Here is a 27,175-nt window from a genome sequence, read left to right as displayed (position 1 = left end):
TAGTAAAAATGGACGTGTGGTTTCAAATCTAGTTCATGAGTCATACCGCAGTCCTTTTAAGACTTTCGGATAGGAAGATCTCCAACTTCAGAATGTCCGAGATGCCATTCATTGGATGCAATCTTTATACACATGATATGGAGTTGCCCAATTATCCAATTAGTCATTCCTTCTGGCAAGAGATTACTTCCTTTTTGTCCTCCCTGATCTCTATCCCAATTGTTTTGATTTACTAATTTACTTATTTGGTGTATTTGAGGAAGAGGTATGGGAACATTATATTAAAATCTTTTTACCAGGAACCGTATTTTTTTTAGAGAGGAAGTTACTACCTTTGCGGTGGATGGACGGTTCTCGCCTACAATATGGGCTTGGATTGAACCAGTTAATTCAGTAATACCATTTGCACGCACAGTAAATCATGTTAGAGATTGTCCTAACAAATTCTTTAGAGTTAGGGATTTTTGGAATTCATTTTTCCCTTACAGTTTCAATATGCGGACAGAATATGCAAACCAGTAGAATTGAAATTATAACTTGGTATAATTAGTTACCAACTCACATAACCGTGAATCTCTAGCCACAGGGGACATCCTTTGAAACTTTTCTCCTTCTAGAATAGTTTCTGCAATAAGTTTAGAGTTTTAGGATTAAGACTCTAGTTTATCTCCGCTTTCTTTTTAAAATATAAAGTTGATATGTATGCTTCTGAGTATGACAAGAATACTTATATATTTTTGTTGCTACGAATTATAATCTATGTAAATAAAAAATAATCACAAACTGAGCCATCTTTGTCAATGAGAAATGTTTTATTGATATACAAGATTTTGTGTATGGAAAACTAACACAATAATTTCTGATTCTCTGTAATAAGATGCACTTGTTAAATAATGGTTATTAATAAAAATGGATTGCGGAACAGGAATGGATGAAAATCGGATCCATCACAGTCGTACACAAAAATGGGTGTCTGAATGAGGCCTTAGGATTCCTCACTGCCTCAGACTTTCTGCTCATTTCTGCTGCTTACTGAAATAATCATCTAATTCCAGCATCAGGGGCACTGATTTACCTTGGCTTTTCCATTGTCACAATCTTACAATCTTAAAATAGGTTAGACCGGTGCTCATTGCAACACAGACTGCAGGGCAGCAGACTGCCGATTGAGCTCTCTTCTCATTTCACTGCTTTCACAGAGTTTTTAGGGTGAGGTCAGATGGAGTTGTGCGAACATGGCTGCAAACTGTAGCCGCCTGCAGTCACTGGTGTTTGTAAATTGATTAACTGGGCACAGCAATTTCTGGGAGAACAGCTGTTTCACGGACAATACTTTCGTAAAATGATTAACGGCCATGTTTTCTCAGTGGAACAACTGTTATATAAAATCATGCTCCCCTTTTAACAATTAATTTAAAGACTGCAGTGGCTGCTAAGTCCTTATGGCTTGACTGCAATTTTGCCACATATCAAGAAACAAACAGTTTTACTGAAAATTCCTTTAGTTTGGCATTTTTTCAATTCTAGCGATGTATCACTTACTAGGGTGCTTGCAACAGTTTTAATAAAATCAGTGTTTTTTTACCCTTCACCACGACGTCACCACTTTAAGAGCGGGACCTGCCCATAGGAACGGGAAACCTACAGAGATAAAAAGGGCGGTCTCCCTCTCCTCAGTTGGTGTCCTGTTCCTATCGGAATCCCCCAGGTATACCTACATCATGATGGATCCTGGGCTGTGCATCTGCCTTGGTGGTTGATGCGGGAACCAGGAGCTGCGGCATCAGGAGCAGCGTCGGGGGAGCCACTGCATGCAGCCTCCCCCCTCGTCTGTACGATTTCCAGCAGGGTCCGGGCAGCAGGCCCAGCCGAAAGAGGGGAGCACGCTGGAGTGCGGGCCAGCAGCGTCACACCGCTAAGCAGTGGCAGTATGGCTGTGGTAAGTGTGCTCTGCCGCGCTGACCCGGAAGTAGTCGGAGTACTTCCAGTGCGCGGTCGGCGGGGAACGCCGCAGGTTCAAGAAGGCATGAGGGGCACCCACCAGCGGTGGAGCAAGATAGCGCTAGCAAGGACAGCAGCGCTAGAAGCACCAAATCCACTGGCAAAAGAAGTGGGCGCTCTGAGCGATCTGCCACTCAGATGAAACCAAGGAGTAGAGAAACAGATCTACCTAGAGGCCGCACTGCGTCCCCACCTCCTAAACCGGTGCCGTCATTGCTTCACTGGGTGAGTGTATATAATCCTCTACCTATTAAGCTGACTCCTTCCTTCTCTATACTCTCCCTCATAGGTTAAGAAAACCAGTAAATCAAGGCATGTAGAATGTGCCCTGTGTATGCAACCCCTTCCTGATGCATATCCCAAGAGGTTGTGTCCCAGTTGCATTAATCAAACCTTACAGCAAGAGTCTGCAGTAACAACTACCAATATCAGAGCCATAATTAGGCAAGAGATCCAATCTCTGGGGTCCAGAAGCTCAAAGAAGCAGGGAGGCAGAAGCCTTTCCCCATCTCCAGTTCAGAATCCGAAGAGGGCTTAATCTGATCATCTAATACCTCAGGGTCCTCATCTAGTTCTTCTGATGATGAGGGCCGAGCATGCTTTCCAATTGATAGCATAGATAATCTCGTAAAATCTGTTAGGAACACTATGGGTTGCCCAGACATAAAGAAGACTAGGTCAGCACAAGATATTATGTTTGCTGGCCTAGCCCAGAAACAACGACAAGCTTTCCCAGTTGTTTCCGCTATTAAGGATCTGGTCAAAAAAGAGTGGGACAAACAGGGTAAAGGATTTCTCCCATCCTCTTCCAAAAGACGTTACCCTTTCAGTGAAGAGGAGCTGGAAGTATGGTCTAAGGTTCCAAAAGTGGATGCGGCAGTGGCATCCACCTCTAAACAATTGTCTCTTCCTGTAGAAGATGTAGGAGTTTTGTTAGACCCACTGGACCGTAAAACTGAAGCTCTACTTAAACGGTCTTGAGAGACTAATACGGGAGCCTTTAAGCCTGCCATATCAGGTACATGCACAGCGAGATCACTTTTGGTATGGATAGATCAGCTGGAGCAGCAGGTCAAAGGCAAAGTAACGAGAGAAAAAAATCCTACAGGCAGTTCCGTTCCAATTGGAAGGACCTGAATGCAGTTAATTATGCTTTGAATTGTTTGCTTCCCCAGCATCGAGGATCTCAAGTCAGAATCCTATCGGACAATATGAGTCGTCGCATATTTAAATCATGAAGGCGGAACACGATCAGGAAGTCTGTCTTCAGCAACACATATCTTTGATCTAGCGGAAGTCAACCTCTTATAACTCACGGCTCTTCATATCAGAGGAGTAGAAAACTCAAAAGCTGACTTCCTCAGTCGCCACAAGCTTCGCCAAGGGGAATGGACTCTCAATGCTCAGGTATTCAGGGTTTTGCACCAGGGAAAACACAGGTGCAAATATTCGCCTCCCTAAATGCAGCGGATCATCCAGACATAATAGACTCGCTCCAGTATCCCTGGAAATTCAGCCTAGCTTATGCCTTCCCACCTATGATGTTAATTCCATTAGTGATCAAAAAGATAAGGGAGGAAGAAGCAAGGGTGATTCTAATAGCACCCTTCTGGCCAAGAAGACCTTGGTTCTCATGCCTTCGAGCGATGTCAGTTTGCAATCCCTGGATACTGCCAACAATCCCAGACCTACTGTCTCAAGGTCCATTCCATCGCCCACAGGAGAAGGGACTCCACTTGACGGCGTGGAACTTGAGGCAAATACTAACTTCACGAAGCTTTTCCCAAGATTTGATTAATACACTACTACTAAGTAGGAAAAAATCTACAACTATAATATACAGTAGAGTATGGAGGAAGTTTTTGAGCTATTATGCTAAACCCCTCTCTAATACTGTACCAATTAAGACCATCCTAGAGTTCTTACAAAGGGGTCATGAACTAGGACTCTCAGTGAATACATTAAGAGTTCAGGTTTCTGCTTCAGGAGCCCTTTATGGTGCTAATATAGCTGGTGACAGGTGGATAGCGAGATTCATAAAAGCATGTGAAAGGAGTACCCAGTACATATTCCACGTCTACCACCCTGGGACTTGAATCTAGTCCTTGATGATTTAACTGAACCCCCCTTTGAGCCATTAGTCTATTCGTCTAAAGATTATCTCATACAAGGTAGCCTTATTGATAGACTTAACATCTGCCAAAAGAGTCGTAGACATCCAGGCACTTTCTGTAGACCCTCCCTTCCTATTGACATACCAGGATAGGGTAGTTCTCAAACCAGATCAATCATATCTCCCGAAGTTAGCAACAAATTATAGATCTCAAGAGATTTTCCTTCCTTCCTTTCATGACAATCCATCAAGTCCAGAGGAAGAGAAGCTACACATCTTTGATGTGAAAAGAGCAGTCTTGACCTATATAGTGAGAACCCAGTCCTGGAGACAGAGTAGGGCTCTGTTTATATCTTTTCAGGGTCACGGAGTCACAAAGGCTCATACTTTTATTAATCAAATGAGTTGCCAATGGAATTGAAAATCTAGTCCAGACATTGACAAGGTTCGAAAAAAAGATTTTTATTTGAAATAATAATTTTCTCCTTCAAACTTTGCTTACCTCAAAGAATGCTCCCTTTGCAGCAATTACAGCATTGCAGACCTTTGGCATTCTAGTAGTTCATTTGTTAAGGTAATCTGGAGAAATTTCACCCCATGCTTCCAGAAGCCCCTCCCACAAGATGGTTTGGCTTGATGGGCACTTTTTGCGTACCATACGGTCACACTGCTCCCACAACAGCTCAATGGGGTTGAGATCTGGTGACTGCGCTGGCCACTCCATTACAGATGGAATACCAGCTGCCTGCTTCTTCCCTAAATAGTTCTTGCATAATTTGAAGGTGTGCTTTGGGTCATTGTCCTGTTGTAGGATGAAATTGGCTCCAATCAAGCGCTGTCCACAGCAGGGTGGATTTGATTTAAATCTAACTGATTTAAATCACGATTTAAACCACGATTTAAATCACTAGTCAGTAAGGCTTGATTTAAATCAGTGATTTAAATCAAAGTTTCTACCTAAACTAGTTCTTGCTACTTTAACATGCAAGTAGATGAAGATTTTTAGAATCACTTTTTATATTACTTTTTTCTCCCCAGTTTAATGGGTTAATCATTCATATTTGGACACCACTGTTCTGTTGTACTTAGGAAGGAGAAAAATAATCCTGACCTTAATAACAATTTAAATAGATTTATTCAACTGAAACAATAACAACATTACAGCATAAGTTATTTGCTTAAACAAACATCCATGTTTGTTAACTAATTTGGCTAAACAAAATATGTATATATTATAAGAAACTTAGACTGTCAGCCCAGCCGACACATGAAAAACTTAAATACTACTGTCCCTGCTGTCCTCTGTAGCTCACTTGTCGTCATCTTCATAATCATCATCATCTTCTTCTTTGTTCCTATTCATAATCTGGAAAAGAAAAACAAGCTTTCCTGCTTTATTGGGTCCCAACCGATTTCTCAATTTAGAATGAATGAGTCCAAAGGAAGAGAATATTCTTTCAACGCCTGCAGAAGAAGCTACTGCTGTTAAAAGTGAAATCATTACTTGAACAGTCTCTAAATCCAAGCGCTTAAGTGACTTCCACCAGTTTACTGGTGTGACCTTCCTTAAAATATCTTCTGCAAACATATATTTCTTGAATGGTTCCCCCTTAGCTCTGAAGTTTTATAGTTGGCATTAAAGATGGATGATTGCTGGATACCCATGTCATAGCTAACTCCTCTTCCTCTGCACTTAGGTTTTGACCCTGATATTGGATATTGACAATATTTGCCAAAAAATGAGCTGCAGTCAGTGATTGTCCCATTCGTTTGTTTACTGCTTGTAATTTAATTCTGTCCATGTGTAGTTCTGTTTTTAAGTGTTCACTCAGTTCCTTCCAAATTTCAACAGCATCCGCAATAAAACAGCTATTTTTCTGTATTTTGTTTAAAGCTTGAGAGATGGGTTTCAGGAAGCTCAGCATATGTTCAACATTTCTCTTAAGCCCAATGTTGAGGATTTTGTCCGTGACAGTGCCATCTATTTTATCTCGATTTTCTTCACAAAGTGTCATCAGAATAGGCCAGTTTTTGATATACTGCTCAAAACAGTCCACCACAGAGTTCCATCTAACATCTTGTGGGAGCGTTAGCTTGGTTCCACCCATCCTTTTCAGAGCTGCTGCAGCAAAATGATTATTACGGAAGTATTAAGCAATTTCAACAACATTAGCCTTTATTTCTGGAACACTTAAGTCTTTGGCTAAGAGGTGCAGCAAATGAGCCCTGCAACCATATGTTATTAGCAGCTTTGTATTCCCTCCCTGCTCTTCTAAATCTCTTCTCATCTTGGATACGTTTGCAGCATTGTCAGTGACCAAACTGCGTACTAGACATTTGAATTTTTGTTCACATGTCGTTATAGCTTTTACTGCCACTTCTTGTAAGTATTCTGCTGTGTGTGCCTTTCCTGACGTATCAGTTGTTTGTGCAAGGAAGACTTTACCTTCTTCTGTTGTTATACAAGCACATAGAATAGGATCATTGTGGACATTACTCCACCCATCAATACTTAGGTTAACAATTTTACCCTCCAGAGCTGTTGCACATTGCTCCATTTCTCTGTCATACACTTGATCCAGCAGTTTCCCTGCAACATCAGCTCTGCTGGGTGGACTGTATCCTGGTCTCAGTGACTGAACCAAATTAATGAAATGTGGGTTCTCAGTCAGACGGAAAGAAGAGTTCGTTGCATAAATAAACTGGGCAATTTTTTTCATCAATCAACTCTTTTTCTAATCTGCTAGTTCTTATCACAAACCTATCTATGGTGGTTCCAGGAGGTAAAGTTTTTTTCTCCCTTTTGGGTGATGGTGATATGTGGCTGTGGGTGTCTGATGATGCTGCTGCTAATGAAGCACTATCCTGGATGGATAACTCTGAAACTGTAGAACAGGATGATGGTGATCTTGGAGGTGGATAGTTTCCAGAATCCATGAATTCCCCTAAACTAAAAAAAGTCAATGCTGTTATTTTATTGTTTATACAATTTCTGCTTATTGTACACAACACATAACTGCCCTTGCCCCAAAAGGAATATTTGTTTTTCTTCATAACTGTACCAAATGACAGTAACATGCAGTAATAATAAATATAATTTTTCTCACACATGACAGTTCAGTCTTTAGAAATAGGATTCAATAAAAATGTTTACCAACCTGAAGATCCTGCCTGTTCAGAAGTGTTTCTTTGGTCATCTTCATCACCGCACTTCTCATGATGTTGCCTCATTCGCGCCACCAGGCCTTGCATCTCTTTGTTGCATCGTTTGCATTTTGCACGCATGCTTGCCTTATCGATAGGCGAAGGAGCTTCATTAAAATATTCCCAAACTGGGTCTCTTTTACGGCCTGCTGCCATTATAAGGAAAGAATGCAATAAACCTCAGATCGTACACCCAAACAGATCCAGACTTGTCTGTCTGTGGCTATGCTGCAGTATTGTGCTCAAAGTTTCACTTTCATTGTCTTGTCTGCTTGCCCTTCCTCCTCCTCACACTTAGATTCACATTCTTCTTGTGTTGTGCAGATCTATTCCACTCCAAACAATCAGAAACATATTGTCTAACTTCTTGGACTTGGCACTGAAGGGGTTGATTCTGCATTCATAGGTTTGTAGAACAATAGGATTAAGGTCTTTTTCTCAACTCTGTTCATGTTGTAACATTTTTGCCGTGAAGAAGAGGCTGAGACCTCTGCGGAGTCAAATTCAGTTTTGAGAACTGCGTAAGTATAGCGAGCATCTGTGATAATATAGGAGAGAAACTGCCCACTAATCCTACAGAAACCTCTGGAAGAGCATGGCATTGTGAATGTTACACATATACAGCCTTTATTCTACTGAATAAACTCAGCTTTATCTCATGATGGAAGAACCAGGTAAAATATTTACCTCAAAAAGCAGTTTATTGAAAAAAAATCCGATTTAAATTAAAAAAAATCCGATTTTTTTTTTTTTTTTTTTTTTTAATTTATTTAAAACATTGATTTTTATCCACCCTGGTCCACAGGGTATGGTATAGCGTTGCAAAATGGAGTGATAGCCTTCCTTATTCAAAATCCCTTTTACGTTGTACAAATCTCCCACTTTACCAGCACCAAAGCAACCCCAGACCATCATATTACCTTCACCATGCTAGACAGATGGCGTCAGGCACCCTTCTAGCAACCTTTCAGTTTTTCTGCGTCTCACAAATGTTGTTCTGTGTGATCCAAGCACCTCAAACTTGGATTTGTCGGTCCATAACACTTTTTTCCAGTCTTCCTCTGTCCAATGTCTGTGTTCTTTTGCCTTTTATTAATCTTTTCCTTTTTTTAGCCAGTCTCAAATATGGCTTTGCTTTGGCACTTTGCCCTGAAGGCCAGCATCCCGGAGTCACCTCTTCACTGTAGACGTTGATACTGGCGTTTTGCATGTACTATTTAATGAAGCTGCCAATTGAGGACCTGTGAGGCGTCGATTTTTCAAACTACAGACTCTAATGTACTTGTCTTGTTGCTCAGTTATGCAGCGGGGCCTCCCACTTCTCTTTCTACTCTGGTTAGAGCCTGTTTGTGCTCTCTTCTGAAGGGAGTAGTACACACCGTTGTAGGAAATCTTCAGTTTCTTTGCAATTTCTCGAATGGAATAGCCTTCATTTCTAAGAACAAGAATAGACTGTCGAGTTTCACATGAAAGTTCTTTTTTTCTGGCCATTTTGAGGGTTTAGTAGAACCAACAAATGTAATGCTCCAGATTCTCAACTAGCTTAAAGATTTCCACTGACCCACTTCCTGTGGACTGAGAGCAATGAATGTTGGCACAGTTATTAGTCCTTCTCTAGGTGCCAACTAGGGGGACACACTTCTCCCATCTCTTTAAGTAACTGTAAACACCTCACTTGTTGAAGTAGACAGGTTGCTCCAAAAGCCACATTGTGACTTTGGAAATCGGAGTCTCATCTCGAAAATGCTTTCCCTTCAAAAATAACTTCATTGTTGGAAAAGGGGTGGAAGCCCAATGGTGCAAGGTTTGGTGAATTTCCGCAGCAGTGAAGCATAATATGCCCCAGTGATCGGGGTACCCTTTGCTAGGAAACCGATCAATACTATTCCGTGCTGGTCCCAAAATACTGTGAGCATGACTTTGCCTGCCAAGGGTTGGGCACGTGCCTTCTTTGGAGGTGGGGAGTCATCATTCTTCCATTGCATCGGCTGGACGTTAGTCTCAGGATCACAGTGATGGACCCAGCTTTCATCCTGTGTGATCACTCTGTTGAAAAAGTCCTCCTGGTATCCATAGCACATTGTCAATAGAGACTGAGAGCATTTGACATGTTCCTGCTTCTGGAAAGGTGTGAACAGCCAGGGAACCCAGCAAGTGGATACCTTATGCATGTGAAGATGGTCTTGGATGATTTTTTTCCACGGACCCCACACTAATCTTGACATTTTGGGTTAAGTGGCAATTGGTTACGTGGCTATTTTCCAAAATTGCGACCTCCGCTTTCTGGATAGTGTGTTCATCAATAGCAGAGTGGGGTCGCCCTGGAATTGGAGCGGTTTGCGCCGAAGTCTGACCACATTTGAATTGACTATGCCAGTTCTTGACTTCATCATATGATGGGGAATCATCACCATAAACCTCTTTCATCTCCTCATCGATCGTCTACTTTGGTTTGCAGTCTTTCAAGTAAAGGAGTTTGAGGACTACTCTGTATTCCACTGGGTCCATTATCAAACCTCACACCATTTCAACACCTGCAAAATCAAGACCATTATAATTTCTGAGTTGCAAATTGGCACGTAACCTATAGAGACTTTATATTACACATGTGCAGTTTCAGCGTCCTGTAATAAATAGAAGTGGGTCAGGGGAAATCTTTATTGAACGCCCCTCGTATGCTAACCTGACGTACACTACACAACTCACGTATGCCAACCTGACGTACACTACACAACTAACGTATGCCAACTGCTCTACACAACTTACATATGCCACTACTTTATAAAATTCACATACCAGGAAACACTAGATCAGTTCCAAAATGGGTTCACTTGTGGGGGGGTTTCCACTATTTAGGCACATCAGGGATTCTCAAAATGCGACATGACGCCCGCAGATCATTCCATTAAAGTCTTCATTCCAAAAGTCACTCCTTCCCTTCTGAGCCCTGCCGTGCACCCAAACAGTAGTTTTCCTCCACATATAGGCTATCTGCATACTCAGGAGAAATTGCACCACGGACTAGGATCCATACATTTAGATAAGTTCCTTGCGATGTTTAGGTTATAAAATGGAGTTACTTGTGGGGGATTTCCACTGTTTAGGCATATCAGGGGCTCTGCAGAAAAAAATATAAATTCAGCTCACCCTTTAGATGAATTTCCTTATGAGTCCAGGAAATCTTGAGCACGGATTCGCGTCTCTGCCAGACTCCTAGAGATGCACATGTGGAAAAAGGGAATCCAGCTCCAAGAGATAAAATCACTTAGCTTTAATAGTATTCATTTAAAATAAAAATAAAAATAGGCTGTAAGACATACACAAACTGGGTATACCGGAAGGAGAGTGCCTGTATAAACTGTACACGTTTCGAACACCAAGTGCTTAGTCTTGTGTGTTCGAAACGTATACAGTTTATTCAGGCACTCTCCTTCCGGTATACACAGTTTGTGTATGTCTTACAGCCTATTTTTATTTTAAATAAATACTATTAAAGCTAAGTGATTTTATCTCTTGGAGCTGGATTCCCTTTTTCCACATGTGCATATCAGGGGCTCTCCAAACTCCAATATGGCGTCGGTTCCCAATACCAGCCAATTTTGCGTTAAGATTAAACGTCACGCCTTCCATTCCAGGCCCTGGCCTGTGCCCAAACAGTGGTTTTCCCCCATATATGGGGTATCTGCATACTCAGGAGAAATTGTACAACAAATTTTGGGGTCCATTTTCTCCTGTTAACTCTTGTGAAAATTAAAAAAAAAAAAAAAAAGTTGGGTCTAAAGTGACATTTTTGTGAAATGTTTTTTCTTTCCACATTGCTTTAGTTCCTGTGAAGCACCTGAAGGGTTAATAAAATTCTTGATTGTTGTTTTGACCACCTTGAGGGGTGCAGTTTTTAGAAGGGTGTCACTTTTGGGCATTTTCTGTCATATAGGCCCCTTAGTCAATTTAAATGTGATACGATCCCTAAAAAAAAAAAAAAAAAAAAAGGAGGGGGGGGTTGTAAAAATAAGAAATCGCTGGTAAACTTTTAACCTTTAGGCTGGAGTTACACTACCGTATAACAAGGCTGGGTGCTATGTGATAAATCATCGCTTAATACTCGTGCCAGTTATTCTATGAGGCAGTGCACATCTGCGATTATTTTCTTATTCCAATTTGGCATGAGAGAACAATTACAGCATGCTGCGAGACTTGGCTCCCTCGCACTCATACAAGTCTATAGGTGTGTGAATCATTGGACTGCACTCGGATGTCATCTCAGTGGATTCAGATATATGCCGAGTCAGGCCATAGAGGAGATGGAGAAATGACTTTCTCTGTCTCCTCCGCACCTGTGCTGCGATTCTGCCATGCAAGAGGATCAGATCACAGAGCACTGGCACTCGGCTCACATTCGCAGCAGAGCAGGAGCCGAGGGTCATTAGGATATTGCATCGGATGCTATACGCAGCCTTATGGCTTCCTAACCAAAAACAAATTGTTTAAAAATTCTGCTAATGTAAAGTAGACATGTGGAAATGTTGTTTATTAACTACTTTGTGACATATCTCTCTGATTTAAAGGCATAAGAATTCAAAGTTTAAAAATTGCTTAATTTTCATAATTTTAGCCCAATGTCTGATTTTTTTTTTTTTTTTTTTATTATATATATATTTATTTTTCTCCCCACAAACACAGATCATATCAAAGAAATTTTATCATGATCATGAAGTACAATATGTCACGAAAAAACAGTCTTAGAAAAAGAATCAGTGAGATACATTGAAGAGTTAGTTATTACCTCATAAACGAACACTGGTCATAATTGCAAAATTTGGCCCAGCCATGAAGTTGAAAACAGGCTTGGGAGTTAAAGTGCTAGTGGCCGTCACCTCATGCAGTTCATAAATGTTTCCTTCTGTTTCAGAGAAGCCTCCTCCGCCTTCACAGGTGCAGCTGGTATTGGCCACCACAAATTCTTTTCATGTGAAATGGAATGAGATACCAACTGTTGAAGGATATCTTCTACAACTGAGTCCAGAATCGCCAGCTTCAACTGGAGCTGGAAAACCTGCTCCCCTCAGTGAGATCTCTGCTCTGAGTTCTACCATCACATCCACAGCACGTGCTGGTCCACTGCACTCACAGAGCGGGCTTGTGTGCCCTCAGCGGTTTGAGGAAAGTAAGTTCAAAGCATGAAAATGACTTGGTATATGCCCTGATCACTGGCTGGTACTAACATGTATGCCCTGATCACTGGCTGGTACTGACATGTATGCCCTGATTACTGGCTGGTACTGACATGTATGCCCTGATTACTGGCTGGTACTGACATGTATGCCCTGATTACTGGCTGGTACTGACATGTATGCCCTGATCACTGGCTGGTACTGTGACATGTATGCCCTGATTAATGGCTGGTACTCTGACATGTATGCCCTGATCACTGGCTGGTACTGACATGTATGCCCTGATCACTGGCTGGTACTGACATGTATGCCCTGATTACTGGCTGGTACTGACATGTATGCCCTGATTACTGGCTGGTACTGACATGTATGCCCTGATTACTGGCTGGTACTGACATGTATGCCCTGATCACTGGCTGGTACTGTGACATGTATGCCCTGATTAATGGCTGGTACTGACATGTATGCCCTGATCACTGGCTGGTACTAACATGTATGCCCTGACTACTGACTGGTACTGACATGTATGCCCTGATAACTGGCTGGTACTGTGACATGTATGCCCTGATCACTGGCTGGTACTGTGACATGTATGCCCAGATCACTGGCTGGTACTCTGACATGTATGCCCTAATTAATGGCTGGTACTTTGACATGTATGCCCTGATCACTGGCTGGTACTCTGGCATGTATGCCCTGATAAATGGCTGGTAGTTTGACATGTATGCCTTCATTAATCTGACACGTATGCCTTCATTAATCTGACATGTATGCCTGGCTGGTACTCTGACATGTATGCCTTCATTAATCTCACATGTATGCCTTCATTAATCTGACATGTATGCCTTCATTACTGGCTGGTACTCTGACATGTATGCCCTGATTGCTGACTGGCGCTCTGCATGCGATGGGTTGCTTTGTTCAGACTTATGTGTAGTATGCCAGCAGTGAAATAGGTAAGCAGCAGGATGGTCTTCCATTATATTTCTGTGACTTCTATATTCTGCAAATTGAAGAGACCTGGTATCACAAGCCCCAATCCTAATACCTGGAACACCTTCCAGCGTATTATGACAGACACTGGAATTTTGGATTGAATAGGCCACAATGTTTATTGATGAGGTTCTCCAATAAATAACAGACATGGATAAATATCAATCAAACTTTAATTGTTATAATAACCAAAACATGAAACAATTACCTAGTCCACCCAGCATAGGTGTGTGATATAACCTCCCTTCAACAAACATTGTGATTAAATAAAAAAAGAATTTGGGGAAGGAGGGCAGGCACTGCTCTTCCTCTTCTTTCTTCTGACTGGCAGAGAAGACCTTCAGCACCAGGTATTTATCTACATCACTCCTTCCTGACTATTTTCACTGACCAATCAGAAACCTCTATAAGAAAAAAACATCTGTCCTGGCACCAAGGACAATACTTGGTGCATGCTCGTGCTAACCCCTCTGAACCTCCAATGAAAAGTTGCTCCAAAATCTGCCCAGTTTCCAGCACAACCAAGTAAAGTAAAACTCCTCATATTGGTATTAAATCAACAGTAATTATGAATAGCACGGCAATATAATAGAATAACAGAGATGGCCAATAAAATACAGGTGTAATGTGGCTGTGATACCATGTGCCCCCTCTGGTCTAAACGCCCCAATGGGGCCCCACCATGACAATTAGAGATGAGCAAATGTATTTGTGCATAATTGATTTCTCCTCTGCTTTTGCGAAAAATTTGTGGCCTCCAGAATGTATTTTTTGTAGTTCGCTCTCCACAATTCAGAAACGTGGCGGCCTCCTGCTAGAGGGCTGGCTAAATGGTTAACAAAATAAATAATACTCCCCTTTTTTTCCCCCCTCTTACCCCATTGTGTGCATCCTCTTCGCCCTCTTCACCTCAGGCCGTGGCTTCCAGCAAGACTAGGGTGACCTCCGAGTATTTGTGACTGCTTGGAAATTTAGTTTTTGATGACAGCAGCTGCATGATTTACAGCTGCTAGCCAGCCTGAGTACATGTGGGGGTTGCCTGGTTGCTAGGGAACCCCCACATGTAATCAAGCTGTCTATCAGCTGTAAATCATTCAACTGCGCAAGGAAAACTAAATCTCTGAGCAGTCACAAATACTCGGAGACCACCTGAGGGATGATGTAATGACAAACCAGTATGAACTGTTTAGCAAAGACTTTTAATGATAAAAACAAGGGTATGGAAGTGTTCCTTTTGCTGCTATTATTATTATTCTTTTTATTTAGAAGGGAAATGTACAAAATAACGGATTACAGAACAGATGCAAACTGAAAATATTTTAGGAAAAATGGATCCCAATGAATGGGGGTCCTGTAACTGAATGTTTTGTTTTTTGCTCCCCAGGCTGATTATAAAATGGAAATAAAATCTGCTATGTTTAGCCGTGCACACACGTGTATCCCCACACGGATATGATCTGCTGTGCCTGCAGCAGCACAGAACAATGTATGCATGTTAGATTTGGGATGGCTGCACCTGTATGTTTGTAGAAAAGCCGCGGAGACACCATCACGTGTTTCTTAACGCAAGCAATAAATAGCCAGGTCTTTCACAGGGAAGGAACAACCACGGGAAGGGCAGCATCCAAAAAGGAAAACCACCTATGCCAAAACATGGTATCCATCCACAGACAGCTGTTTCGGGGTATTTGCCCCTCATCAGTGTGGAGTAGGAAACTGGTGTCTCCGCGGCTTTTCTACATGCATTTGCATATTTCCCATAAGGGATGGGGGTAGTTTTCTGGATCACTGCGTTGAGAAACACGTGATGGTGTCTCAGCGGTGTTGGATGTTTTGATCTCCCCGAGGTCATTCATCCTCATGTTTATAGTCCTTTTACTAGGCACTGCTCCTAATAGCCAGTTTCCTACTCCACACTGATGAGGGGCAAATAACCCGAAACAGCTGTCTGTGGATGGATACCATGTTTTGGCATAGGTGGTTTTCCTTTATTGGATGCTGCCCTTCCCGTGGTTGTTCCTTCCCGGTGAAAGACCTGGCTATTTATTGCTTGCATTGAGAAACACGTGATGGTCTCCATGGCTTTTCTACATGCATTTGCATATTTCCCATAAGGGATGGGGCAGTGTTCTGGATCACTGCATTGAGAAACACGTGATGGTGTCTCCGCGGTGTTGGATGTTTTGATCTCCCCGAGGTCATTCATCCTTATGCACCTGTATGTTGGCACCGCTGCCGTTCCAGTGACTTCTAAGCGTAACCCAAGTGATGAGTCCTGTAATAACATGTAGAGCGAGTAATCCGCTTAGCGAGAGATGGCAGCACTAATCATTTCTGCGAATCTAATGGAATATTGTGCTATCTGTACAGCAGGTGTGGACAGTCCGGCGTCTCCCGAGGTCAGAGAAGACATTTGTCACCAGAACAGCAGTGGCCTGAGCAGTCAGGTGAGCAGGAGTAGTCTACCGTGTTAGCCAGTGCCAAGTGCCGGTACCAAGATATATTTCTTTCCTGTATCAAAACATGACTAGTCTGTCATTTATCTGTGCTGTTGTGTGATCCATCCTGTTTGTTAACTCTTTGTCTGATGGCATTGCCTCAGTTCCTCGAGGAGCCAGATTATTTAGGAATGCCATATTTAAAATATTCTGAATTTTTACTTGTAATTTCTGTTTGCAATTTCTGGTTCCTTTTTCATTTGCCAGGTGTCTACGTCGGGGTTTGTGCAGCACAGTGCTTCAGATCATGAGGTCGTGGAAATGAAGGAATCGCTGTCCGAGAAACCATCTCTTTTTAGTGGAAATACCGAGATAAATGGCAAATTAAAAGGATCAAAAATAGGTAAGAGGGACACCTGTCTGGAGAGAACAGCCTGCATGATGAGTGTGTTACCATGTGCTCCACTAGGAATCCTCATGTGTATACGCTTCTATTACGGTTCATACAGAATGTATTAAAATGTATGTTTAGAGAGCGACTAGACTGTGGTTTTGCCCGTATCTTGGACACATGGTTTGCAGTGTAAAGCATTCATTGAGAAGCTTTGCCTTTAGCAGTAAAATGTACCTTTTTGGTATCAGAGTGCAGTGAAAGACACGTTTAATGGGTTGTCGTTTACTTTGTGTCCTAGGTCTTCATACATCATCTAAATTGAATGATGTGCATGACTTGGACATAGGAATTTTAACACCTGAGGTTTCTGCATCCTGCATTGTCTCCAGTGCACAATCTATGGTAACCCAGCAGAGCATTAAAACTGAGTCATCACGTACAAATGGGGCACTTGTTAGAGATGAGACTTCACTAGCTGCACTCACTACACACTCTGAAGGTTTGATCCAAGTTTCACGTACTGCATTTTCAGCCATGTTTGTCAAATGTCAGGGTTAACATTGCTAGAGTTGTAGATTAGTATTGTGTGTGTGTGTATTACAAATGATTGTGTTTTATAGTTTGTGCATCAGAATAGGTTTTATGTTTTTTGTATGTTAATAAAATCTAATTTCTTAGGTAATTGTTCTGTATATATCTGAACTTTAATGCCCCTTTTACTTTGATAATCTCTTGTTTAAGTAGGTTGTCCCCTTTCAGAAATTCAGTCTCCGGGTTGAAATTAGTAATAAAATGAAACCTAGCTTTACTCGCCCTTCTGGGTCCAGCACTGAGTGTTTGCTGCCACTCTGTCTGATATTGTCTGCAGCACTCACATCATGTAGACAAGCGCTGCAGCCAATCAGTTAGCTCAGCGGCTCTGCCCATGTGGACTGATTTGGCTCTTGGAGCCGCTGAACTCGCCAATAGGCTGAAGCACTGTCTGCATGATGTCTACGCACAGCCAATATGAGAATTCGGGAGAAGCAGCAGAGACTCTGCTCTGGACTCGGGGACAGTGAGTAAAGTGCAATAATTTATTATTATTATTATTATTATTATTATTATTATTATTATATTTTTCAAAAAGGGAAAACACTTTTAGGTTTAGAATAGTAGTGCCACCATACCCCATAAACAAACTAACTACTAAAATGTATGTACTTGATTGATAAATGTTAAAATATTGAACAATGACATCAGTTACTGTATGTTTGTGGCTTCATATTGCTAATTTAAGAGAATATCAAGTTCATTTTTATTTATTTTTATTTTTTTACCTTTTTAGCTGCAGTTTCTTCAGGTGAACAATGCACTTCCCAAACAACGAGGACCTCCGTAAGTGTCATTAAATGTATCTTTGTTGTCATATTACAGCCATTTCAGAACATCGGTGGAATCCGTGATCTCTACTTTTTTAACGTCTAGCGTAGGGGTGCGCAACCATTTTTAGTCCAATGGCCACACTGTCACATTCAATGATCCCTAAAGGCCACAATAAAATGTAAATGGGTTTACTTTTTGAAAGGTTTATGGAATATCAAAAGTATTTGCCATAAATGTCTAAAAGATGTATATTCCAATATCAGGACTCCACGTGTCTGGAGAATGTTGGGTGCTCTTTTCCCCCAGTCAATACTCTTGAGAGGAGACCCTGCACGCCTGGAACTCTCCATTGAAGATGGGTATTGCAGTAGCTGACTGCATTTCACAAGTTCCTCAAAATAGGATATTTGGAGATGTAAGCACTACACAGAGGTTGGCCAGAAATACTGGAGCACACGGTTAGCATCTAATCCAGGTCAGCCTTAGTGCGGCGCTACAGAGGCAAAGCTCCCTCTTCTTCCAGTGTCGGAGAGTGGATTAATTGCCCTATAATCATAGGTGCACCCTCTTCAACTTCCAACTAAATTAACCAACATTTCCTAGGTGTAAGTATACCCCAAGAAAAAAGAGGGTTGTCCACAAAATCATACAGTTTAAAATTAGTTTTATTAAATATCTTTAAAATTTAATCAATAACAAAATTCAAGAGAAGATACACAAACCGAAAAAAGAGGGATGAGGGAGTCAAAAAAGTAATCAACTGCTACATTGACACGCCCCCTGATGACGCAGAAACGTGCGTCGGGGCAGAGGGACAGGAGTCTGACAGACTATTTACATGCTAATAGGATCCAGGTAAGGGAGCTTCATGCTCCCTATTGATTTACTTCATTTACATTACATTTAAGTGGCTCCAAGTACATTGTAATGGCAACTAACAAAATGAGGTGATTTGGATGTTAATTCAGCTGGTTTCTCATATTGATTACCTTGCAGTGGTTTACAGTCACATGTGCTTAACTAATTATGCTGTTGTAGCTAGTGACTACGCACAATGGTATGTTTGCCTCTCAACCATGGAGCACTGGTTGATTTTTGAGATAGAAATGTATTGATTGTATTTATTGAGCTACTATAAACACACCTGTATATCTATTTTTGGAGAAATGCAACTCCCTTTTCATAAATATATGTGTGAAGCACTTAGAACTTTAATTGTTCAACCAGCTGGGTACTCCTCTCATAAGTATGGTTTTTATTAGCCACTCCTCTCATAAGTATGGTTTTTCTTAGCCATACAAAAGAGAGCTATCTATGAATGTAATGTTTACCTTTAGTGGGGACCTGATTCTACCTTTGCAATGTAGCAGTTGATTACTTTTTTTGACTCCCTCATCCCTCTTTTTTTCCTGTTTGTGTATCTTCTCTTGAATTTTTTTTTATTAGTTTTATTAAGTATCTTTAAAATTTAATTTTAAACTATATGATTTTGTGAGCAACCCTCTTTTTTCTTGGGTGATACTTACACCTAGGAAATGTTGGTTAATGCTACTTTATAACGGCAGTAGAGGTTAAACTAAAGGTACCGTCACACTAAGCGACGCTGCAGCGATACCGACAACGATCCGGATCGCTGCAGCGTCGCTGTTTGGTCGCTGGAGAGCTGTCACACAGACCGCTCTCCAGCGACCAACGATGCCGGTAACCAGGGTAAACATCGGGTAACTAAGCGCAGGGCCGCGCTTAGTAACCCGATGTTTACCCTGGTTACCATCCTAAAAGTAAAAAAAACAAACTACATACTTACCTACAGCCGTCTGTCCTCCAGCGCTGTGCTCTGCTCTCCTCCTGTACTGTCTGTGTGAGCACAGCGGCCGGAAAGCAGAGCGGTGACGTCACCGCTCTGCTTTCCGGCTGACCGACGCTCACAGCCAGTTCAGGAGGAGAGCAGAGAAGCACAGCGCTGGAGGACAGACGGCTGTAGGTAAGTATGTACTGTTTGGTTTTTTTACTTTTAGGATGGTAACCAGGGTAAACATCGGGTTACTAAGCGCGGCCCTGCGCTTAGTTACCCAATGTTTACCCTGGTTACCAGTGAAGACATCGCTGAATCGATGTCACACACGCCGATTCAGCGATGTCTGCGGGGAGTCCAGCGACCAAATAAAGTTCTGGACTTTCTTCCCCGACCAGCGACAGCACAGCAGGGGCCTGATCGCTGCTGCCTGTCACACTGGACGATATCGCTAGCGAGGACGCTGCAACGTCACGGATCGCTAGCGATGTCGTCTAGTGTGACGGTACCTTAAGGAAGGACAAGTCCCTTGGACAATTTGCTCTTCTCTTTTGGACACCTTTGCCACTGCCCTTCGGTTACATCTGACTTTCACGGGTAAAAGAAAGTTTAATAAAATATGCATTATGTAGATTGAGCAAAAAGACCTTTTTTAATGGGATAAATGGGATTTATCCACCCATAGGATGTAACATTTCGGCTCAGCAATAGTGTCTTTTTGACCTTGGAGTAAGAGGGCACACTGCTTGGTGCTGCATGTGCCTGAACATCTGCCCACCATAATGCCCAGTGGCTACATGATTATGAAGCCAAACTGTGCACCCATTGACATCACGGTGACCGGGGGTTTAGGCACATACAACCCAAAACAGAATGTACAATTACAGTTGGATCCTCGTTGTTCAGTCAATCTAACTGGTAACAGGAGCCATGATCTGTCCAGTTATCTGTGTATGTAGTTTCTTAGTAAATTGCAAAAAACTTTAACACTCAAACAAAGTTTATTATTCATATGAAAATTAGAGGCAAACACCAAAATACATAAAGCGACCCTTGTGGATCCAGATATAGTTCAGCAACGTTTCGGCATCAATATGCCTTTTTCAAGCAATATCTGATCTGGTGTCTATTGTGGAATCTATTAAAACCCATGATGCTCCAGTTTGCTGCTCTTGTGGTTCCTACCATTCACAGGTTCTTGGTTAGCGCAAATACTCCTGTGAGGAGTTGTCAGCGTCAATGCCCCCTTTCAGGAGAAAGTGGGTCCCCGGGGGAGAGGAGAGTCCATAAACAGCGCCATATCTTACTGGCCATCTTCCACATTGCTGCGCGTCTGAATAATGCCATTCTACAGTGCTAGTTGTTCACGCTGACGCCAATAATGGTTACATCCCCGAATGGTAAAGGTGGCACCTTTGGGATCATTACAAGCTTGTAAGAAGGCTATGCACTAATTCTTCTGATTGTTCTTGAAAGAATTTGGAATGATTGAAGATCACAAGAATGAGGTCCTGCAAGATGATATTTCAGAGACTGATGTAAGGTGATGACAAGATATCAATCATTGATGTAATGGTTGGGACCAATAGGGTGGTGATGCCTGAATGGTAGGAACCACAAGAGCAGCAAACTGGAGCGTCATGGGCTTTAATAGATTCCACAATAGATACCAGATCAGATATTGCTTGAAAAGGCATATTTATGCCAAAACGTTGAAGAACTATATCTGGATCCACAAGGCTCGCTTTATGTATTTTGTTTTTTTCCTCTAATTTTCATATGAATAATAAACTTTGTTTGAGTGCCGAAGTTTTTTGCTAAATTTTTTTTTTTTTTAAACGTTTTCTTCAGAGCACCAACAATATTTTCAGTGAGCACCCCTTAGCTTCTTGAATATAGTTTCTCAGTGTTAGTAAATGTAACAAGAAGTGTAATATCAAACCAATTCTAATTTGCTCATTCAACAAATGTGTGCATGTAAGAAATAATGGTATTGTGGCTTACACATAATAACCTTCTAGAATACTATGACATTAAAGCCATTTTTCAGGGACTTTCACTTTTGCCATTGTATGTCATGATCATTTTTTTTAAATTATATGATCTCTTAAGAGAACCGAACCACACTGACATTTCCCGAAACCAAAAGAAAACACAAATTATGGATAGACTTCCTAAAGGTGTTCTTTTGTGATTTGCTGACAGACGAATGGTCAGACTGGAGAACAGACTACGCAGAAGAATGGATGGAGGCTGTGGTACGATGTCGGTATCTTCCAAAGCAATAGTGCTGTGGTTACACACTTCTTTCTACTTCCAGACAGCAGTCAGAGTTCAACCAACAAGGTACTAGCCATGTGTTTTCTGCTGTTGAAGGCCACAGCCTCCAATATATCCATTAGTATATTCTAGGTAAGTTTTTTTTTTTTCAGGTGGGTTAAAGAGCAGAACCACCTGGGGAAAAAAAATCATAACATGCTCTAAGAGAATTAAAAAAAAAAAATGCTGAAATTGAACAGCTCTTTAACACAATAATGGTTCTTTTAAAGACCTGATATTCGTGCCAGGGTAAGAATGTGTTGCCTTGCTTGAAATCAGTGGGCTGACCATGGATTTATTACATTTGGGCCCTTCTTTAATGTATGTCTTGCTCCCTATTATCCCTGCCATATGAAGGCCTTAGTTTTTAAAATAAATAAATAAAAAAAAAAAAGTCAGCTTACCGGTCTGTGATGAAATCCCCAAACCTGCCAGTGCCCACCAATGATCCAGCTTGAGGCGGCTAAAACTTTGTTAAGCTTTATTGGACAACTTGAAAATGTATAATGTTCTTCAAAAAGTATGCATAGCAAACACCTGGCACACCAGCGAGGATGATCACCCTCACTGGTGTGCCAGGTGTTTGCTATGCATACTTTTTGAAGAACATTATACATTTTCAAGTTGTCCAATAAAGTTTCACAAAGTTTTAGCCGCCTCCACCTCAAGCTGGATCATTTCTCCTCTTGTTCTTAGTTTTTAAAAAGTTAAGATCCCATGGTAATACCTACTGACTAACATTGCAATATTCTTTTTCCTATCGCCACGACAGCACCCCTACGAGAGAGGGGATCCGCCCACCTTCCGGACAGGAACCTACAGGATTTAAAGGGGCGGTCCCCCTCACCACTCCAGTTTGGGTTCCTGTCCGGACGGCGGGAGCCTGCAGGATCAGCAGTCTTACCCGGGCCTCCATGCCTCCGCGCGGTGTCTTTTAGGAATGGCGGAATTTGGGGGCTCGGAAGCAGCGTCGGGGGTGTCCTGCGTGCGGACCCCCCCTCGTCTGGCCATGAGGAGCGCGTCCCAGGAGTCGGGCAGTGCCGTCCTGGTCCGCGGTTGAGCGCGGTGTGCAGCGTCCACACCGGCGCTGGTGAACCCGGAAGTAGTTGGTACGCTTCCGGGGTAAGCTGGGGGAGGAGCGCTGCAGCGCTGTAAAAGAGCGACGCCTAGGATAGGAGGCGCGCAACCATGTCCTCAGTAGGGGACGCCGAGCACCCTCATGGAGAGGGAACGGAACAGCGCAGTAAGAGCGGTAGCGGCCGCTCAAGGAGAAGCAGCAGCAGCGTGGTACGGGGGCAGCAGCGTCCGAGCGCCCCAGCGTCACATTTGGATCCTACTCCTCCAGAACCGGTATTCACAGGATAAGCCTTATGGTGAGTGTTAAATCAGACACCTGCTGCTGATATGGTCTGTTATTTGTGCTTTGTTTTAGGGAAAAAAGACCACAAAATCTAAGCACAAGCAATGTGCTCTATGCATGACACCAATGTCTGACAGTTATACCAAAAGGCTGTGTCAGGCGTGCATATCTCAGACCTTAGAAGAGGAAGCTCCCCTTCGGTCATCAGACCTTAGAGCGGTCATCAGGGAAGAAATTAGCTATTCCCTTAGAGGCAGCCGCCAGGAAAGGTCGGGCAGGGACATATCGCCAGGATCTAGCCTGTCCCTGCAAGAAGGGGAATGTTCCCGCTCCTCATCTCCATCCTCCTCAGATGAAGAGGGAAGGCCTTGTTTCTCGGTGGACAACATGGACATGTTAGTTAAAGGACATAATGTTTGCGGGCTTGTGCCAGAGGAGTCGTAAGGCGTTCCCGGTGGTGGATACGGTTAAGACTCTTATAAAAAGAGAATGGGATAAGCAGGATAAGGGTTTCCTTCCATCATCAGCTAAAAGAAGGTATCCCTTTGAAGATAATGAGCTGGCAGAGTGGATGAAAGTCCCGAAAGTGGATGCAGCGGTGGCTTCTACATCTAAAGCCGGTACCTTGCTGCTGGAGGACGTGGGCCTTCTGAAAGACCCATCAGATAGGAAGGCGGACATGTTTTTGAGGAAAGTATGGGAATCAACTGCAGGGGCGTTCAAACCTGCTATCTCTAGCACGTGTACGGCTAGATCCGTCATGGTGTGGATATCCCAACTGGAAGAACAGCTGAAGTCCAAGGTGCCCAGAGACAAGATGTTGAACTCACTTTCGCAAATACGTGAAGGGGTGGCGTATTTAGCGGACGCGTCAGTGGATTCTTTAAAATTGGCGGCAAGATCAGCAGGTCTCTCAAATGCTGCTCACCGAGCCCTATGGCTTAAGACCTGGAAAGGGGATTCCCAGGCGAAAGCTAAACTGTGTACAATACCGTGTAGGGGTGAGTACCTGTTTGGCCCGGTATTGGATGATATCCTAGCTAAGGCTGAGGATAGGAAGAAAGGTTTTCCTAAAGCTTTCAATCCTACCTTTAGGAATACCTTCAGGAGACGCTTCCAATACCGAAGACCTTACCACAACCGAGACTGGGAACCATCAGACCCAAAAAAGAAAGGTTCGGACTTTAATGCTTCATCATCTTCCTCAAGAAGAAGAAGAAACTATCGTTAATAGAGATCTTCCAGTAGGGGGCAGGTTAAAATACTTCCATGCTCAATGGGCCAAAATAACTTCGAGCAATTGGGTTCTAGGTATAATCAATTCAGGGTTAAAATTAGAGTTCCGGGAAAGACCTTCTGAATTTTATATCTTAACTGCCCCTGATTCCTTAGACCAACAAAAGGCCCTTGAAAAAGAGGTCCAAATGCTAAGACGGAAGAAAGTCATAGTGGAGGTTCCAAAACATCAACAGGGGAAAGGGTTCTAGTCCCCTTTATTTTTAATCTCCAAGCCAGATGGATCCTTTAGAACCATCATAAACTTACGGAGATTAAACAAACATCTAGAGTATCATGCCTTTAAGATGGAATCTATTAAAACGGCAACTAATCTTCTCTTTCCCAGATGTTATATGACAGTCCTGGATTTAAAAGATGCGTATTACCATCTGCCCATTCACCAGGATCATCAACAATTCCTCAGAATGGCGGTGCGCTTAAACGACCAGGTCAGACACTTTCAGTTTGCTGCAATGCCCTTTGGTCTATCTATGGCATCGAGGGTGTTTACTAAAGTCATGGCAGAAGTAATGGCCTATGTCAGAGAACAGGATACGTTAATTATACCCTACTTGGATGACTTCCTGGTAGTAGGAAATTCCTTTGGCCAGTGTAGTACTCGCCTAAATCATGTCATATCTTCCTTACAGGACTTGGGTTGGATAGTTAATATGGAGAAGTCAAGACTCGACCCATCAACAACTCAGACTTTCCTAGGTATTCTGCTGGATTCGGAAGTGCAACAATGTTTCCTTCCGGAGGAGAAAAAGCAGAGGGTTGTGCACAAAGTCAGTACGGTAACAAGGAAGCCAGATCTGACTTTAAGAGACGCTATGTCCCTTCTGGGATCTCTAACGTCCTGCATACCAGCCGTCCAGTGGGCTCAATTCCACACTCGAGTGTTACAGGCCCAAGTCTTGGATACAGAGAGAAGTCTTCAAGGGCAATTAGGCGGAAGACTCAGGCTGTCCACCACCACTCTACCCAGCCTGAGATGGTGGTTAAACAGAAGACATTTAGGGAAAGGAGTACGCTGGAGTGTAGTACCAGACAACACGGTCACAACCGATGCCAGTCCAATAGGTTGGGGAGCTCACATAGGAGATGTTTGGACTCAAGGGCAATGGTCTCTCTTAAAGGCTCAAGAGTCCTCAAATTGGAAAGAGCTCACAGCAGTAAAGAAGGCCTTACTCAGGTTGCTTCCATCTCTGCAGGATTCACATGTAAGAATCCAGACAGACAAACACAACAGTAGTGGCGTATCTCAACCATCAAGGGGGTACAAGGTCAAGATCCCTAATGAACACCGCCACAGACATACTCGAAATAGCCGAAGCCCACTTTCGCTCTCTATCAGCTGTGCACATTCGGGGAGAGCTCAACACAGAGGCAGATTACCTCACCCGTCATTCTCTACGTCAGGGAGAATGGGTTCTAGATCGACGGGTGTTCAGACAGATAGTGGACCTGTGGGGATTGCCCATTATCGATCTATTCGCAACGAGAGAGAACAGGCAGACCAGGAAGTTCGCTTCTCTTCGGGTGGCGGACAGGCCCTGTATAATAGACTCCCTTCAAATACACTGGAATTTTCCTCTAGCTTACGCGTTCCCTCCAATGTGTCTGATCCCGTTAGTGTTCAGGAAGATCAGGGAGGACAGGGCGAGAGTGATCCTGATTGCCCCCTTTTGGCCCAGGAGGGCATGGTTCTCGTTACTCAGGGCAATGTCTGTGTCCGACCCCTGGGTACTGCCGACCAGCCCGGAGCTTCTTTCTCAGGGTCCATTCCGTTACCCCAATGTGGAATCCCTGCTTCTGACGGCGTGGAATTTGAGAGGGAGTTATTGAGGAGAAGAGGGTTTTCAGAAGCTCTCATATCTACCCTTTTAAATAGCCGGAAAGAAGTTACCACTAAAATCTATGCTAAAACTTGGAAAAAGTTCCTTGCCTTCTACCAAAATCCCTTTTCTGGCAAGGTCCCAATTCCGGCTATTCTGGAGTTTTTACAGAGGGGCCGAGAATTGGGCTTGGCGGGAAATACCCTTAGGGTCCAAGTATCAGCTTTGGGAGCGTTATATAACAGTGATGTGGCGGGAAATAGATGGGTTTCCCGATTTTATCAGGGCCACTGAACGTAGTAACCCAGTATATATTCCTAGATTACCACCATGTGATCTAAATTTGGTCTTAGACGCCTTAACAGAACCCCCCTTTGAGCCATTAGATTCTGTCTCCATAAAAAATTTAACCTTAAAAACAGCCTTCCTAGTAGCCCTGACCTCTGCTAGGAGAGTGAGTGACTTACAAGCTTTGTCGATAGACCCTCCTTATTTAATGGTCTTTCAGGACAGGGTAGTGTTAAAACCTGATCCAGCATACCTACCAAAAGTAGCTTCCAAATTTCATAGAAGTCAAGAAATAATTTTACCATCTTTCTGTAACAATCCGAATTCAGCTGACGAGCAGAAATATCACATGTTAGATGTCAGAAGAACTCTATTAGAGTACCTACACAAAACAGAACCATGGAGGCAGAGTAGGGCTCTGTTTATTTCCTTTCAGAATCCAAGGAAAGGGGCGAGTGTAACTAAAGCGTCTATCGCCAGATGGATAAGAGATGCCATATATCTTGCTTATACTGCTAAAGGCCAGACACCACCAGATGGCATCAGGGCCCACTCCACTCGAGCCATGGCCTCATCCTGGGCAGAAAGAGCAGACGTCTCCATAGACGTAATATGTAA

At 42.8% G+C, this 27,175-nt stretch overlaps 1 protein-coding gene across 3 annotated transcripts in view; it reads left to right on the top strand.

Annotated features, from left to right (window-relative positions):
• Nucleotides 1-27,175, top strand: part of HCFC2 (host cell factor C2) — a 114,199-nt gene that overhangs the window by 66,112 nt on the left and 20,912 nt on the right. Inside the window, exons 8-13 of one of the 3 annotated variants that reach the window (XM_069764226.1) lie at nt 12,228-12,482; nt 15,853-15,929; nt 16,188-16,323; nt 16,613-16,813; nt 17,642-17,691; nt 21,680-21,820. In XM_069764226.1, the coding sequence (XP_069620327.1) occupies nt 12,228-12,482; nt 15,853-15,929; nt 16,188-16,323; nt 16,613-16,813; nt 17,642-17,691; nt 21,680-21,820 (860 nt within the window). The remainder of the gene's footprint in view (nt 1-12,227; nt 12,483-15,852; nt 15,930-16,187; nt 16,324-16,612; nt 16,814-17,641; nt 17,692-21,679; nt 21,821-27,175) is intronic. The other 2 variants (XM_069764227.1, XM_069764225.1) reach the window with 2 other exon arrangements.

This window comes from Ranitomeya imitator, chromosome 4, assembly GCF_032444005.1.
Source record: "Ranitomeya imitator isolate aRanImi1 chromosome 4, aRanImi1.pri, whole genome shotgun sequence".
NCBI lineage: Eukaryota > Metazoa > Chordata > Amphibia > Anura > Dendrobatidae > Ranitomeya > Ranitomeya imitator.
This window is presented reverse-complemented; position numbering and strand designations above follow the sequence as displayed.